At 35.4% G+C, this 17,745-nt stretch overlaps 1 protein-coding gene across 4 annotated transcripts; it reads left to right on the forward strand.

Moving 5' to 3' along the window:
* The first annotated feature begins 4,616 nt into the window (after window positions 1-4,616).
* On the forward strand, window positions 4,617-12,228 carry LOC104229206 (cytochrome c oxidase assembly protein COX11, mitochondrial). 4 transcript variants are annotated; one of them, XM_009781789.2, is made up of 9 exons: window positions 4,634-4,715; window positions 6,370-6,804; window positions 6,893-7,025; window positions 7,167-7,533; window positions 7,612-7,664; window positions 8,183-8,255; window positions 8,371-8,475; window positions 11,643-11,723; window positions 11,822-12,228. In XM_009781789.2, the coding sequence occupies exons 3-9, from the start codon at window positions 6,943-6,945 to the stop codon at window positions 11,921-11,923; spliced, it is 864 nt and encodes a 287-aa protein (XP_009780091.1). In that variant the 5' UTR covers window positions 4,634-4,715; window positions 6,370-6,804; window positions 6,893-6,942; the 3' UTR covers window positions 11,924-12,228. The 4 variants fall into 4 exon arrangements, with proteins under 4 accessions (XP_009780090.1, XP_009780093.1, XP_009780091.1 ...); XM_009781790.2 differs by having other exon boundaries at window positions 6,370-6,800; XM_009781788.2 differs by lacking the exon at window positions 6,370-6,804 and having other exon boundaries at window positions 4,617-4,715.
* Window positions 12,229-17,745: the final 5,517 nt, after the last annotated feature.

Raw genomic sequence — 17,745 nt, forward strand, 5'->3', positions numbered from 1 at the left:
GTGAGTTTCGGGTGGTTAACCAGACCATTTCTTGATGTTTGAAGTTGCAGAAAAACTGCTGGTGTGTTGCAGACCACTTGTTCTTCGCTTTTGCGACTGGCCATCGCGTTCGCGAAGGGATAGGACGTGGAGCTGAAGGTTTGTCCTTCGCGTTCACGAGGGAGGTCCCACGTTCGCGAAGGGCTGGGGTCTTGATCTATGCGTTCGCGAGATAGGGGGTCGCGTTCGCGATTGGCTGGGAGCAGAGCCTTCGCATTTGCGAAGAAGGGGACGCGTTCGCGAAGAAGGAAAAATGATCAATGTAAATTTGTGCTTCGCGAACGCGGAGGTTTGACCGCGTTCGCGAAGAAGGAAACACCTGGGCAGATTTTTATAACCCAAAATCGAGGGTTTGAGCCATAATTCATATTTTGGACTTGGGAGCTCGGGAGATTGCGATTTTTGAAGAGATTTTTACCTGGGCGATTTGGGAAAGTGAATCCTACTCGGTTTAGACTAATTCCCATGAATCTACACTTAAATTCATCCTTTAATTTTGAAATTTTACTGGAAATTAGGGAAAAGTTCTTAGACCAAGAAATTGAGTTTTGATTGGGGATTTGACATCAGATTGGGATAATTTTGATATAGTTAGACTCGTAAGAGTGTGAGAATTCTGAAACTATAAATTTTACCTGATTCCAAGACGTGGGCCCAAGGGGCGTTTTGGTTATTTTACCTAATTTCGTGTATTAGCTTAGAATTTGATTGTAGAATTAGTTACTTGAAGTGTTGTTTACATTATGAAATTAAACTGAATAGATTTGGGCCATTTGGAGTTGTGTACTCGTGGCAAGAGCGTGGTTTCGGATTGATTTTTGAGCCGATTCGAGGTAAGTGGCTTGTCTAACCTTGTGTGGAGGACTTTCCTCTTAGGATATGATATATTTGATAATTGAAATGCCTTGTACGTGAGGTGACGAGCGTGTACTTGAGCTAATTGTTGAAAATCCGGGTTTTCCTTAAGTATTTCAATTGAGTTCTTTTTCCTGTTTTATTCTACTTGCGAATTTAGCTTGTTGCTAGTTTAGAAAAGCATGTTTAGTTGACTTAATTGCCTATTTGCTTAAACTGCCTTAATTGCATTACGTGAAGCATGTTAGGCTAGAATTAACTGTTTACTTGGTACGAAATTTAGCTTAATTGGGTATTCTTATATTGATGTTGTGTGTGTTTTTACTTTGGGACTACGGGACAGCATCCCAGGAGATCTCATGTACATATTTATGATCTGAACTGAGGTGCGGGATACCAAGAGATCCATGTCACGTATATTGAGGATACCAAGAGATCCTCGGGATACCGAGAGATCCCTAGCATATATTGAGGATACCAAGAGATCCTCGGGATACCAAGAGATCCCCGGTTATCATCCTTGTTATGAGTGGTACTTCCTTGTGGTTTGCTTTCATCTCTGTTTCTGTTATTATACTCTTATTATCCTATATAGATTCCTACTGTAGATTCTCAATTGTACTGTTTATCTTATCCTGTCATCTTTATATTTATTTAATCTCAGTAGAGCCGTGACCTTCCTCTTTACTACCCAACCGAGGTTAGACTTGGCACTTACTGAGTACCGCTGTGGTGTACTCATGCCTCTTCTGCGCATGTTTTTCATGTAGTATTTAGCTCTTCTGTATTTTTCTGTTCTTATTAGACATTCCGGAGTTAGAGCTATGTAGTATTGATCTTAGCTTGTGATTCGTGGGTTTTCGGGTCTTGGATTTATGTATTGGTATTGAGAGTTAAACATGGTGTAAGCCGAGCGGCACATTTAAACACTGTTACTACTTTATTTCTATTAAAAATTATTTTACTTCCGCAAATTTTGGTTTTCTTACGCAAATTAGGTTTACCTAGTCGTAGAGACTAGGTGCCATCACGATGGTTCACGGATGGCGAACCGGGGTCGTGACATAACTATTTCTTCAGGCAGGAGTCTTGGTTTTAGTCCATATTGTACATATTTTTCCTTAAATGCATTTAATTTAGCACTTCTATTATTTCCTTGAATTACATCAACAACTCTTCTAACTAAAGTGATCTCATCTCTAAATAATTCAAGGTCACGCTTCATAATTAAATTATAAATATGACATGCACATCTAACATGAAATATTTCAGGAAGTGGTGGCGTAGATGAAATTTAAGGTTGTAACAGTAACATTGTTGTTAGAAGCATTATCAAATGACATACCCAAATTTTTTTTTGCAAGTTTATAAAATATAGCAACTTCATGGATAGTATTACTTATAAATGCACTAATATGACTTTGATCTTCATCATATTTAAAAGCAATAATACATTTTTGTATACAAAAATTATCATCTATCTAATGACATGTAACAGTCAAATAATCATTTTTCTTTACAGCACGACTAATATCAGAAGTAAGTGAAACTCTACAAGAAAGACTGACGAACAAATAACGGATATAGGTATGATATTGTCCAAAAAGCCAAAAGATATCAGCTCTACAAGTACTTCTAGGAATACCTTTAAACAAACGGTTATAAATTCTTTGAATATACGTAACAAGATATGGTAAAGCAGCAAAACTAAAAGGTAAACAACCTAAAACAATCATTTTTTACTATATCGTATTTACTCATTAAACCGCTAGTACCGGGGTTAAGTTTTTGTTGCCCACCTTCCTCATCAGCACCCCATGCAATAGGGGTGCTGATGATTCCTCATCAGTGGTTATCTACCATGTACCTACGAAGTTGACCCGTTCCTCCTCCCTTACCTCCGGTCTCATGTTTATAAACTTCCTTACAAATTTGACATCTTACATCATTTTTATCTTCTTCTAGTCTTTCAAGAAAATTCCAACACTTACTTCTTAATCTTCGATTCCTCTTAATGGGGAGGGGAGGCCTACCTGTATGACCACGACCTCGACCCCTAGTATTTTGAGTTTGACTAGCATTACCAGGTTTAGCTGGTAGTGTTTCAAGATTGTCAGGTTATTGAATATCATCTAAATTACCATCTATACCATAATTATCAGGTGAACTTTCATAAATATGTATAAAGCTACTAGAAGAACCAGCACTACCTCTTGATTTTTTAGATGTTTTACTTTTACTACTACCACCCCTACTAGTACACGTTTTTTTGGCTGCTCTAAAAATATACACCAAAGAAGAGAAAGAGATGGAATGAGTGTATCGGGATTCCGGATGCCGCACTAAATTTGATATCAAACTTCAGTTGATAGACTGATACTTGATATTTGATGATATTGAATATTGATACCACACTTTACTTGAATACTTGATATTTGATAATTATAAATTTGTAGTGACTAAAGTAAATATTTGATGAAACTTGAAATAATAAGTAATTGAGAATTTAAGAGCAATAATCAATATTATCAAGAGAGAACTAGAATAGTAAGAGAGTAAATTGTGAGGAAAAATGAAGAAGAAGGGAGACTATTTATAGTTTTTAAAAGGTTAAAATTGTAATTTATCAATTATTAGGGGTGTGTAGCTATTTTCTTAAGGGGGTAGGTCGAAATGGCCATTTTTGCAAAAAATAGCCGTTGCTCAATGGTCTTTGTTGAATTTGACCGTTGGCAATGGTCCAGAAATTAAAATATAATAATTTTTGCAACGGTAACCGGGCTGGATCAAGCTGTAGCCTAGTATAAACTCGGTAACGGGTAACCGGGCTTACTGGGTTCCGGGACACCAGTTACCAAATTTTGTTCGTTCAAGCCCGGCTCCCCGCCCAACCCTCCCCAACCCGTCTCCACCCCCTATAGTACTGGGCTGAATCGGGTTGGACCGAGCTGTGAACGAGCCAGCCCGGCCCGATTAACAGGCTTAATTAATATTAATATTGTTTTGAACTTTATTTGACTTACTACCTTTATGGGCTATAAATTTATTGGACTATTCAAGAATATTAAGTCCCACTTTAAATAATACGTTAATGGATAAAACTGTGAATAAGTTTAAGAAATATTTATAAATTATATTACACGAAATATTTATATGTATAAAATATTTTTTTAAATTGTGTAAATTTAATGTTGGGTTGGTTTAGTTTCGGTTTGACTTTTTTAGTTAAATACCAAATCAAACCAATTATGGTCGTTTTTTTTTTCTCAAAATCAAATCAAATCAAATCAAACCACAATCCGATTTTTTTTTTCCGATTTGACTCGGATTATTAATTTAGTCTGATTTATCGTTTTTCTTTGTACGTCCCTAGCTCCCACTAAAGTAAGCAACTAAAATTTATTAAGAATATATAACACAACTAAACAAGTTTAACATAAGTAATCGGGCAATCAACTGACTAGTTCGTATAATTAGTTTCACAAATTTTAAGCGTTTATTTTGTTCGAAACCGAAATGCACCAAAAAAAACCACAAGTAGTAGATGAAGTTGACGTAAATAATTTATCTCGAAAACTTTCTCCTTCCCAATAAACTTCTGAATTTCTTACTCTGTGGTAAAATTCGAATTAATTCTTCAAAGAAAAAAAATCAGCAGAAAACAAAATGATTTTTCTGAAATTGGGCCTGTGGACTTGCACAAGCCCAAGTATCGTCTGGTCTACTGAGCCTCCAGATTCCCTTCGTCTGCAAAATATACTCATCTCCTTCAGTTCTCTGTAATCACCTCACCCAACTCTTTCTTCAGGCAAAGCTTTGTAGTAAGTTTCCCTAAACCCCCATTTCCATTTATTTTTTTAATCCTAATCTACGAATTTTAATTGGGTTTCTTTCTCAGTTTTTACAAGTTCATTTTTGCACTATTACTTGCTTCTCATGTGATAAAAAATCTGTGATTGTGATTCCTCTTAATATTAGTAATAATAGGTAATTTTGGAGGAAAAAAAAGAAAGTGCTTAACATGTTATAGGGAGATTTTTGAAACAGAACCATATAATTTTTGCATCAGAAAGAGCTCACGGTTCATCATAGGAGCAGAATATCTTGAAGTTCAGTTTGCTCACCGTTGCTGGAAGGACTGCTGTTGCTCATTAAGTGATAAATTCAGGCGATCTTATGAATAAATGAGTTAGCTCAAGCTTATTATTTCAGTTTCTACCCTGTATAGATTTCTTTTTCATGGTGTCCGAACCAGCTTTGCGCGCACCTTTGACTATTTCACCGGAAACCTACTACCTCCCCCAGCACAGGTACAACCCACAGGGTAATTCTGCACACCAAGGCTTAGGCAGATGGGAAGAAGTCATGTAATCTGTTTTGCCTCCGCTAGGATTTGAATTTGGACCTATATGGATTTAGTGTATTGTTCAATTTATTTTGTGGATTTTGTGCCTTTTTCTGGACTTTGCTGTCTTTCTAAGTAGGTCAGTTTTGTCCTTTCAGTACCTGGAGATGTATTGCGGCGTATCTTCCATTCTATGCACCACCTACTGCATATTTGAAGTAAGCTGATCCCATAGAATCAGCTGCTTTTACCTATTGAAAAAATTCAAAAGCCTCGTGAGAATTATATGTTCCTTGTTTGAATGAAGAACTTTCCGGTTACTGTACTTTCTCTTATCGCCAATAAGAAGGCACACATATCTGCACCCGAGGGTGTGGCTACGGGTCAATGAAGCGGGAAGAGAACCATGAAGTTTCAGGTTCAAATCCAGTGGAAGCAGAATAACATTAGGTTATATCTTCCCATCTGCCCAAGCCTTGGTGGGTAGAGTTGCCAGGTATTTGGGCTAGTGGGAGGAGCAGGTACTTGGTGGAATTGAGGTGCGCGTAAGCTAGCCCGGACTCCATCCTCATAAAAATAAAAAATAAAAATGAAGGCACACATATCTCCTTTGTATGAGCAATAAGATATCCGAACATAGGATAATGCCAAAAAAATGGTTTTGGTCAAAATTGATGGGATTGCTGGAAGTTTTGTGTTAGGAATTTCATAATGACAGATGGTAAATATTGTAACAGTCTAACACAATTCTTTTACATGAGCTCTTGAGTAAGACGCTGTATGATCTGGAATAAAAGGGTCAGTCATCCTAAGATTAAGATTCATTTCTTGTTTCAAGTATTTACTTGTAGCATACCATCTTTCAACAGATTGACATAATTCTTCTATGTGTATATTTCCATAATGATGGTATTTTTCCAAAATCAAAGCTTGTTTGGCATAGCCATCTCCTGGAAGGTGTTGATAAAAGTTGATCAATTCCTTATGAAATGGATGTAGCAGTAGCTTGTTAGAACCACAAAGCTTTGTTTGATCTAAGACATGTTTTTTTCTTTTCTTTTTTGGGTGTCCAAGGCTACTTTTTAGACTAATTTGGGTAGGCTGAATAGTGTTGCCCTCTGATTGAATAGGAGAAGACTCCACTAGAGAGAAGCTTGTGGAACCATGCAAGAACCTATGGCGGAGTGTGCCCCTAGTGGATGCTCACAATTCAACTTTATCAGCTGCATTAAGAATGCAAATCTTTCACTCATTTGAGATGAAATTTTTACTTATTATTGTCTGTCTGATTCTGTTTTCTTTCTTTTATCTATATGGACTCTAAATATTTATCTAATTTTCTTGTCCCAGTTGTCTTTCTGGTCGTGTTTCATTTTCAATTTTTGTGTAAAGTGAAGGCTTTATTTGGCCTAGAAATTATGAGTAATAAGCTGAAGAAGGTGCAATGTTAGCTCTTTTCCTGCATTATGAGCTATGTAAATGAGTGAGAAGTCTTTTTATGAGTATTATGTGGTCTAATGCGTGCCCTGCTTTTCAAAGACGTCATTTTCTGTGTGAAAGTGTAGGTAATTATGTCATTTTGTGTAATGTATTCAGCTGCAAAGCAACAGAGTAATGCTGTTCTATTAATTGGGGTGTAATATCTTCTTACAGATGCCATTGGTTGTGTTTTGATTACGGGGTAGCTTCCAATTTCAAGGAAGATGTCACTTTCTAGGCTTTCTGGAAGAGTCAATCTTTTCCTTTCTTCAAACAGGACTTGTTGTTATCCACTTTCCACATCCAGGTGATTAATGGGCTATTTCGTTTTTCACTCAATTGTTCTTTTTTCTGTAATGGTGTATATGGATGTTATATTTGTGTAGCAATGAGTTCAAAAATGTTGGTTGAGTGTGTCCCATGTTGCTTAATGTGTTCTTTTATTCAGGGACTATCTTGAAATTGTAGTGTCAAAAGATAGAAACTTTGGGGCAATTGACATCAGACATGGACAACTCTTTGGCCTTCGATATCGAGGTTTCACATCAAGGTGTGAACTTAACAAATCTACACTTCATAACTGTGAAAGGCTGTCCTTCTTGAGAGGGCAGAGTACAGTAAGGTCTTGGCCAATGTTGAATCTTCGTCATCATTATGCAACTCAAGCTACTGCAACAGAGAAGAAATCAAAAAAGATGCTCTTTTACTTGACGGGCTTAGTTTTTGCTATGGTGGGGGCTAGTTATGCTGCAGTTCCTCTGTACAGGAGATTCTGCCAAGCCACGGGATATGGAGGTACAGTTCAACGTCGGGAGGTAAGTTATTTTTCATTGATCTGGTTGTAGGTAGGATGTCGGAGTCCTCTTAAAGTGATGAAAATTACCACCTGACAGAGTGTCGAAGAAAAGATTGCACGGCATGCAAAAGATGGAAGAGCTACGTCCAGGTATTTTCATATGTTGCTTGATTGATGATCCTTGTTATTGTAATTTGCAACTATTTTTGGTTGAAAACGTTTGAAAGTTTTCTCCTCCATAGTTCTTTATGGCAACTTGCCTAATAGATGATGAATATAGAAAAACAGTGGTGTTTCTTGAAGAAAATGCTACATAGAACCTGTAAAATTGTCGGATAACAGTTCCATAGCTGTTTGCCATCTTTTCATGTATTCCAACTTTCAACTAGAAAAGTGCAGTCTATTCATTCTAGGCTCTGTGGTTTCTTAAAGTTGAAACACCAGATCGGTGCAGTGTCTTTTTCTCTTTTGCATCTCATGCACACAGTTGTGCGACCAATATCCTTATAGAAGTAATCGAGTTCCTAATCTCTATTTATCTTTTCCTTTGTGGTCAAATTTTCACTCTTATGGGCAATGGCATTTCCAATGTGGTATATTTTTAAAGGAAGATTCTTTTTTGTTGTTCTGTATCACATTTTGTATCTAACTCTTGTATATGGCACTAGGGAGATTGCTGTACAGTTCAATGCTGATGTAGCAGATGGAATGCCTTGGAAGTTTATTCCAACACAGCGAGAGGTGCCTTTTATGTTATAGGCATGTGTTACGTTCATAAATAGTTAGTCAACGTACTTATGGTTTAGCATGCTTCCTATGTTCCACTTGATGTCCTTCTCCTTGCCCTATGATGCAGGTAAGAGTAAAACCAGGAGAGAGCGCTCTTGCCTTTTACACTGCTGAAAATCGAAGCTCGACTCCTATTACAGGCGTATCTACATACAACGTAACCCCAATGAAGGTATATCTTTATATAATAGATGTCAATGTATTTTTCCCACCCCCTCCTTGTTCTCTACCATCCAATGCAAACTTGAGGCAGACTATGTGAACGTGAAGATAGAACTCCTTAGTCCCTTCGCCTATTATTGTAATTCATTGTTCTTCTCTTTGAAACGTCTCAAAACTTTGGATACTTGTCATAGTGATAGTTTTCTATTAGACTAGTCTTCTAGTTCCGAGTCTACTCTCAAAAGAACATATTATAAGACATAACGAACTTTTTGTCTAAAAAAAAAGTATTGAGCTATAATGTCGTAGTTTGAGAGTGAACGTTCATTGATGTACACCCTCCGTTCAAAAGCATTTACCAACATGAGGGTTTCAACCATACCATAATTAACATACCCCCCCCCCCAGAAAAAAAGAAAAGAAAAAAGAGGAGCATATGGCTACTAGGACAGAATCCTGCATGGCCAAACTAAGTAGCTACCTGAAAGTGGGAAGTGAATCTTTGTCCTAAGAGTTGACACCCCTTCGCCGGAAAATTACATTTGTGTAACTAGGTACATTTTTTTATGTATGTATATATATATATATATACACACATTGAATTCCCTTGGCTTCCTTGTACATTTACTTCTTTATATTTTGACTCCCTCTAGTAAAAGTCCTGTCTCCACCATTGAAGTGAAGGATGAGATCCCATGTCGCCACCCTCTTTGAAACAGTATATACCGTTTTTCTACCCTTACGTTGGCAGTCGAATGTTATATATTTTGTAGTTCTATCCTTGTATCAAATCACATTATTCTGGATAGATTAGCAAAAATGGCAACAAAACGGTGATGTGCCTTATCTTCATAGCATAGTCACCCCAGTAGGACCATACTTAATTTTCACATTCACTCATTAGGTAGCAGAAGGCATGTTGTTGGCATAGGTCTTACCAATGCCATTTAGGGAACACACTCTTTTTGCAGCTTTATATTTTGACCCCCAAGCCTCCATATTTCTTGTCAGTCATAACAGTTTCCCAGTTCGCCAGGTGAAATTTCTTTTTTCTTGATTACAATCCCACAAGAAATTTCTTCTTAGCCTATCTAGCTGCCTGACCATACTTGTAGGCATGGGAAACAGGGACATCATGTATGAGGGAATACCATCCAGCACACTGTTGATTAAAGTCAACCTGCCACCAAAGGAGATTTTTTGTTTTTTCCAAGGTGCAAGATTCCTTCGCATTTTTCTCTCACTTTGCCATACATTGGCATCTTTATATCTAGAACCCAATGGCATGCCAAGATATGTAGAAGGAAATGCTTCAACCTCGCAACCTAAGATAGCAGCCAGCTTCTGAACGACATGCTCAGCATTGACAAAAAATACTGTTCTTTCCCCGATTCACATGTAGTCCAGATATGGCTTCGAAAGCAAGAGAATTGATTTACGATGCAGAAGTTGACTTTGATCTGCCTTACACATCACAAATTTGTCATTAGCATAAAGGATATGAGACACCCCCATTTTACAACCATTCTTGTCTTCAATAATGAAACCCTCTAACCATTTTAATTCAGCAGCCTTTTTTAGCGTTAAGCTAAATTTTTCCATGGCAAGTATAAAAAAACATGGCAACAATGGGTCTCCATGGCTCAAACCCTTCTGAGTAGGGAAGAAACCGTTAGGTGCACCATTGATGATAACAGAAATTCTAACAGTTGTAATACAGTACCTTAACCAATTTATCCATTTAGCTCCAAATTCTAACAGCCTGAATAAGAAATCCCAGTTTACACTGGTAAAAGCTTTTTCCATATCTGACTTTCAAATTACCCCTATTTTTTTTGGTAATGGTCAAGGCATTCATTGGCGACCACTACCAACCAACACTGCGTCAGCAGCAACTTCCTTTGATGAATGCATTTGGTTGCTAGTCACAAGTTTCCGGATAACCAGCTTTGATCTTTCAGTGAGCGCTTTATAGATAATTTTATATATGCTGCCCAACAAGCTAATAGGTCTGAAATTCTTGGTTTCCACTTTCCACAGCTCCTTTCTTCTCAGGGATTAGAGTAATAAATGTAGCATTAGAGCTTTTCTCCAATTTTTTCTTCATGGTAAACTTTCGCCAAAGTTTTGAAGATGTCCTCCCTTAATATATGCCAACACTTCTGAGAAAAGGCCATATTAAAACCGTCATGCCCTGGAGCTTTATCTCCTTAAGGTGAAAAAAACAAAGACCTTTAGCTATTTTTTTTAGTGAAGAGTGTGATTCGTTCGAATTAGCTAACTAAAGAGCTGAAGGAATATGCTGAAGCTCTTATTGCTGGAAGTTCCAGTTCGGAATTGAAACAGATAAGTAAACTTGTGAAGGCTCATCATTGTATTCTTTAACTTCACCTTTTTTTTTTGTTTGTGGAGAATGGTAAATATTGACGTATTCTTTAACATTATGTAGATGTATTATATAGTAAAATCGAATTGTTTGACCACCTCATCTAAAAACTTTATGCTACTATAGCGGGTACACTTTTCTTTACTTAATTGTATCTTCTGCTGCCTCAAAAGTGAGCCTTATTCTTTCCTATTTGGCCAAGCACATGAAAATTCGTTTTGGTTTTTGGATGGCAGTGAACTTTGAATGCAGGACGTCTTGCCTGCTTTGATATCATGCAATAGTGACCACCTCATTTAAAAGCTTACGCTATTAGAGAAAATAAACGTTTCTTTGCTTAATTATTTTTATGATAAGGAACATTTCTTTATTTAATAATATCTCCAACAATAAAAGACCTTGATCATTAAGGTGCCTATACTTCCTTTAACCTACTCTTCAGTCTAGGTTTTAGTCTCATGATATCTCCTTTTCTAGTCGGTATATGGCTATATGGAAAATCCTTTTGGTTTTGGTTGTACGTCTAAGGAGGAATGTAATGTCACTTACTTTTCTGTAATTTCATTTTAACAATCAACTCGCTGTTTGCAAAGTGTTTAAGCTATTTTAGAAAGGAGTTTATTTAAATCTAGTTGCTTCCACTACACGTTGGCATAATACTGTTTGATTTTCTTTAGTGCGACATGGTGCAATGAAGTATTATTTTTTCGATTAGTTGCAGGGCAGTACTATGTATCCATATAGGCACTTACATCAAAGTTTCTAATGGGAAACATAATCTCTCTCTTCAGGCTGCTGTGTATTTCAATAAAATTCAGTGTTTTTGCTTTGAGGAACAGAAATTGCTTCCCGGGGAGCAGATTGACATGCCTGTAAGTAACCTATCAGCTTTCATTGCCTGAAGATTATTACTTCAATCCCTGTGTTCCTAGTTCCTACCATTTAACAAATAATCAACTTGCATTTGTAGGTTTTCTTTTACATTGATCCTGAGTTTGAAACCGACCCCAAAATGGATGGCATCAACAATATAATCCTATCATACACATTTTTTAAGGTATCTGACAATTAAAGAAGCTGCTTCTCGCCCGTGCCTGGGGACGGTAACTGGAGATGTAATTACTACAGGAATTGATAAAGGAAAGAATAGTGATAAACATTATTTCAGCTGCAATTTGTGTTTTTCGATGGACCAAGAAAATCATTTTACATTCTTTCTTATACAATAAAGATGAAAAACACCAGAATTTGTTTTGACTGGCTGCAGCAATTGTAACCTTCTGTTTGTAGTGATATTTATTTGCCTTTCTCTGTTGTCGGATGATAGATCTTATCAATTTCAATGGTTATTATATACAAGAAAAGCATGTTTATCCACTGCTCTCCAATCCTGTAAAAGTAGATGAAGAGGATTCGCAACGCAAAATATTCTGAATTATTCCATTAGTGATGCAACCTGTTTTGGTAAATTGATACGTGAAGCAATTTCGTTCAGTCAAGATATGCAAAATAGTCTTGTCCTATTTCATAAACAAAGAATTCATATTAGTAGACCAAATTATATAAAGCCAAACAGAATCAACATTGTATCAGAGTAAAAAAGAACCAACAATGGCCTTTGCCAACATTGATCTATCAGTTCTATTATATGTTCAGCCAATCAGTCAAAAAAGTAGTTCCTAGTACACTCTGCCTCTTATGATTGAAAACATAAGCTTAATGGCTCCTTTAAAACCCGGTTATTAGTTCTATCCAAATTTGTTTTGATCGTCAAGTCATCGAACAGAGGTAATATCCTAGACAAATTTTATTTATTTTCGAAGTAATTTTCGTCAACTAACACTAATTTGAGGTGAACTAACACTATTAGTCAATCTATAAGAGTGATTCATCAAATTGGTTCAATCTAAAAAAAGTTTTATCTTTTTTTATGTAACCAAAGGGCAAAGAGGGGAGATTTCGTGATTGTCCGCGTGGCAAACAAGTCGATTATTTAGGACTTCTTCACTTTCATTTGTCTACCATTATATGTATAGTAAACACCATCTTGGTGTAGGTAGTAAAATTTATTTGATTTTAAAAGAGAGACACTTAAAGTTTATAATATAATTGCCTGCTTTTGCACTTGAAGCTCTAGTTTTAATTATTACAGCCTGTAGCTAGGGCTATGCATAATTTGGTAAATACCGAAATCGAAAATTTTGGTATTTGGTATGCGGTATGGTATTTGGTTTAAGTTTTTAACAAAATTAGTATTAGGTATGGTATTTGGTATTTTAAAATAAAATACTCAAATACTGATACTGCACCGAAATATATATTATATTACAAAATACACATATTATCAGTTATAACATAAATATAAAAAATCTAAAATTTTACTTTTATTTATTCTCTAAATTCATCAATTAACTCTAAGCAAGTAACAAGACATTTCTAATGATCAAATTTATTCTTTTATGTACAGTTTTCTCTTTCTGGGTTGGTATTTGTTGGTTTTGGACAAAACTTTTATCAACAAATATTTTTAGTTTTGTGCTTTCGAGCACTTTAATTAAGAATATTACTGTCCATAACTCTATACACTAGTTAATATTCAAACCGAATAAACCGAAGTTAGCGAATCGAATAAACCGAAATCGAAAGGAGAAAAATCGAACCTTACCGAATTTAATTAGGTACGGTATTGGTATAGCTAGTGGTAGATCCAGAATTTTAAATTCGTGAGTGCTTAACTTTTTTGACATAAAGTACTACAAATCACTTCGTATAAGTGCATAATTATTTGAACACGATGAAAAAAAAATAGTGAAAAAACTCATAGTATTAATATTATAGACATCATGAAACTATGATGATTAAGGCCAACTAGCGAGAAAAAGAGATTGATGGATTTCTGTTCTAGGAGACTGGTTCGTCTTCAAAAGGGATGAGTTTGAAGTCCCCTTTTAAGTAGATTTTCTTTTTCTTTTGTTGTTATACTGAATTAGATAAAAAAAAAAATTAAAAAAGAACATAAAACAAAAATCAACAAAAAAATGAAAAAATAAGTAGAATTTGTGTCAAAATAATGGCTAGTGGAAAGAATAAAAAAATAGACCTAGTTGGGGCAAAAGAAAGAAGCTTGAATCTTGATAATATAGGGAAAATACCTACTGTATTAAAAAGGACATGTTAGAAGTGAGATCCAACGATCGTTGCCCCACTTTCATAAACTTCCGGCACCTTTCCTTACTAAAGCACCCATCAAACTTCTCATTACTTGGGTGCTTGCTGCCTTGTTATATCCATTTGGTTAAATTTTTAATATAACTACACATACTCTTTGTCAAAGTCAATGGGTGCTTAAGCCCCCAAATGTGATACATAAATCCACCATTGGGTATAGCATTTTAAAAAATCAAATACCGAAAATACCGAATCAAAATGTTTAAATACGTACTGTACATCTACCTGTAGCAATCAAGTGAGCTTACTTGGTCCCAAAAAAAAAAAAGAGTGAGCTCACTTAATTGTCAAACATATGTCACACATCCAGAAATATCTAATTGATACATGAACTTGTACTATATACCACAAGATTATCTCTAGTGAAAAGTGAATGAGATCTCGTCTTAAACATATCCCAGTGGTGGACCCATTTCCATAAGTAAAACAAGAAAAATGCGAATAAGTTCCTTAGGAACTGTAGTGTTGTAAATACAAATCCAATAATAAGATTAGACACACTCACCCTCACAATGACATGACTCCAAGCATAATCGTGTGTGTCTTACGTCAAGTACTCAAGTTGAGTGATCTTTCCGTATAAAAAATATTTTAGTGCAATAAAAGTGAAAGTTAGAATGATCATTCATAAAACTAATTTTAATACTTGTATTATATCGTTAGAATTTTTCTTAGAAAAAGATTTGTTGAAAAATTGTTAGATATGTGCTTTCCTAAATTCTTATATTGAGGACTAGTTTACCCCTAAAAAAATCATGGAGAAATTGGATATCGGATAATTAGTGGGCGTTTGGACATAAGAGTTGTAAACTTTTGGGAAAAAAAAAATTAAGTGAAAATGGTATTTGAAAACTAGAGTTGTGTTTGGACATGAATATAATTTTGGATTGTTTTTGAATTTTTGTGAGTGATTTGAAGTGAAAATTTTGTAAAACAGTTTTTTAGAGTTTTTCAAATTTTTGAAAAGTTCTGAAATCCATCTTTAAGTGAAATTAAAAATTTCATGGCCAAACACTAATAGCCCATTTGGACATAAATATTTTTTTTTTAGTTTTTTTGAAAAAAAATTCACTTTTTTCGAAATCAACGTTTGGTCATAAAATTTCCAATTTTCACTTGAAGATGCATTTTGAAATTTTTTGAAGATTTGAAAAACTCCAAAAAGTAATTTTTCAAAATTTTCACTCAGATTACTAACAAAACTTCAAAAACAACCCAAAATTATATTCATGTCCAAATACAACTCTAATTTTCAAATACCATTTTCATTTGAATTTTTTTTTCACTTTTTTAAAATTTTTTACAATTCTTATGTCCAAACGCTCACGAATTCTGAAAGAAAGTGAAAAAATTTCGGGGAAAAGTGAATATTGTTATAAAATAAAGACCGTAAAGTAAAGACAAGTATAGAGAGAAACTGATATATTATTCGAATTCAAATTGATTTACATAATGAACTGAAATCTCTTCTATTTATAGAAGAAAGGAAGCTGCTGTGTAAGCTGTTACGCAAGCTGCTGTGTAAGCTGCTATTACAAGCTGCTGTGTAAGCTGCTACTGCAAGCTGCTGTGTAAGTTGCTACTATACCAGATATGGATAATCTTCTACTGAGAGCAATGTTTATCCATAACGGAGTACTGAATGGATAAGCTTATTATACCCAGTATGGATAATCTTCTACCTAGGGTAATGTTTATCCATAACCGGGTACCAAAGTGATAAGCTTCTTCAGGAAGCTTATTTCCAATAGAGTACTAAATGGATAAACATATTTACGGTGGAGTCCCATATGGATAAGCTTCTTCAGGAAGATTATTTACAACAGAGCACTAAATGAACATCCATAATATAATATATTTATAACACTCCCTCTTGGATGTTCATTAAAAGATAATGTGTCTCATTAAAACCTCACTAGGAAAAACCACGTGGGAAAAAAATCCTAGTGAAGGAAAAAGAGTACACATATTTAGTAATACGCATTGCTAGGTGCCTCGTTAAAAACCTTATAAGGAAAACCCCATGGGAAAAAAACCTTAGTAAGGAAAAAAGAGTGCATCGCGTATTTTACTCCCCCTGATGAAAACCTTGTTTCAAATATTTGAGTCTCCGCATTCCAATCTTGTATACCATCTTCTCAAAAGTTGAAGTTGGCAAAGATTTAGTGAATAAATCTGCTGGATTATCACTTGAACGGATTTGTTGCACATCAATGTCACCACTTTTCTGAAGATCGTGTGTGTAGAATAATTTTGGTGAAATGTGCTTCGTTCTATCTCCTTTTATAAATCCTCCCTTCAATTGGGCTATGCATGCAGCATTGTCTTCGTATAAAATTGTGGGTCTTTTCTCACATTCCAAACCACATTTTTCTCGAATAAAATGAATTATTGATCTCAACCATACGCATTCCCTACTTGCTTCATGAATAGCTATTATCTCAGCGTGATTTGAAGAAGTAGCAACAATAGATTGCTTTGTGGAGCGCCATGATATGATAGTACCTCCATATGTAAATACGTAGCCAGTTTGAGATCGAGCTTTATGGGGATCAGATAAATAACCCACATCTGCATAACCAACAAGGTCTGCACTATCTTTGTTAGCATAAAACAAACCCATATCAAGAGTTCTCTTTAAATATCGCAATATATGTTTAATCCCGTTCCAATGTCTCCGTGTAGGAGAAGAACTATATCTTGCTAGTAAATTAACAGAAAATGCTATGTCAGGCCTTGTAGCATTAGCAAGATACATTAGTGCACCAATTGCACTGAGATAGGGTACTTCGGGACCAAGGAGTTCCTCGTCCTCTTCTGGAGGTCGGAACAAATCCTTATTCACTTCAAGTGATCGAACAACCATTGGTGTACTCAATGGGTGCGCTTTGTCCATGTAAAAGTGTTTTAAGACCCTTTCTGTATAGGCAGATTGATGGATAAAGATCCCGTCTGCTAAATGTTCAATTTGCAGACCAAGACAAAGTTTTGTCTTTCCAAGATCTTTCATCTCAAATTCTTTCTTAAGATATTCAATTGCCTTTTGGAGCTCTTCTGGAGTTCCAACAAGATTTATGTCATCAACATAAACAGCAAGTATAACAAATTCTGATGCCATTTTCTTTATAAAAATACATGGACAAATAACATCATTTATGTAACCTTCTTTCAGCAAATATTCACTAAGGCGATTATACCACATGCGCCCAGATTGCTTTAAACCGTACAAAGATCTTTGTAATCTGATTGAATATATTTCCTGAGATTTTGCTTCAGGCATTTTAAATCTTTCAGGGATTTTCATATAAATTTCATTATCAAGTGAACCGTACAGATAAGTTGTAACTACATCCATTAGATGTATTTCAAGCTTTTCATATAGTGCTAAACTGATGAGATATCGAAATGTTATGGCATCCATAACAGGTGAATATGTTTCATCAAAATCGATTCCAGGTTGTTGTGAGAATCCTTGTGCAACAAGGCGAGCTTTGTATCTTTCAACTTCATTTTTATCATTCCTTTTTCACACAAAAACCCATTTATGACCAACTGGTTTTATACTAGCAGGTGTAAGCACGTGATTTTTGCCCTATATGAGAATTACTCCCAAAAATTTCAAAAATAAAATGATTTTTCTTGGTGTGAAATTTTGTGAGATTTTGT

This window comes from Nicotiana sylvestris, chromosome 5, assembly GCF_000393655.2.
Source record: "Nicotiana sylvestris chromosome 5, ASM39365v2, whole genome shotgun sequence".
NCBI classification, from domain to species: Eukaryota; Viridiplantae; Streptophyta; class Magnoliopsida; order Solanales; family Solanaceae; genus Nicotiana; species Nicotiana sylvestris.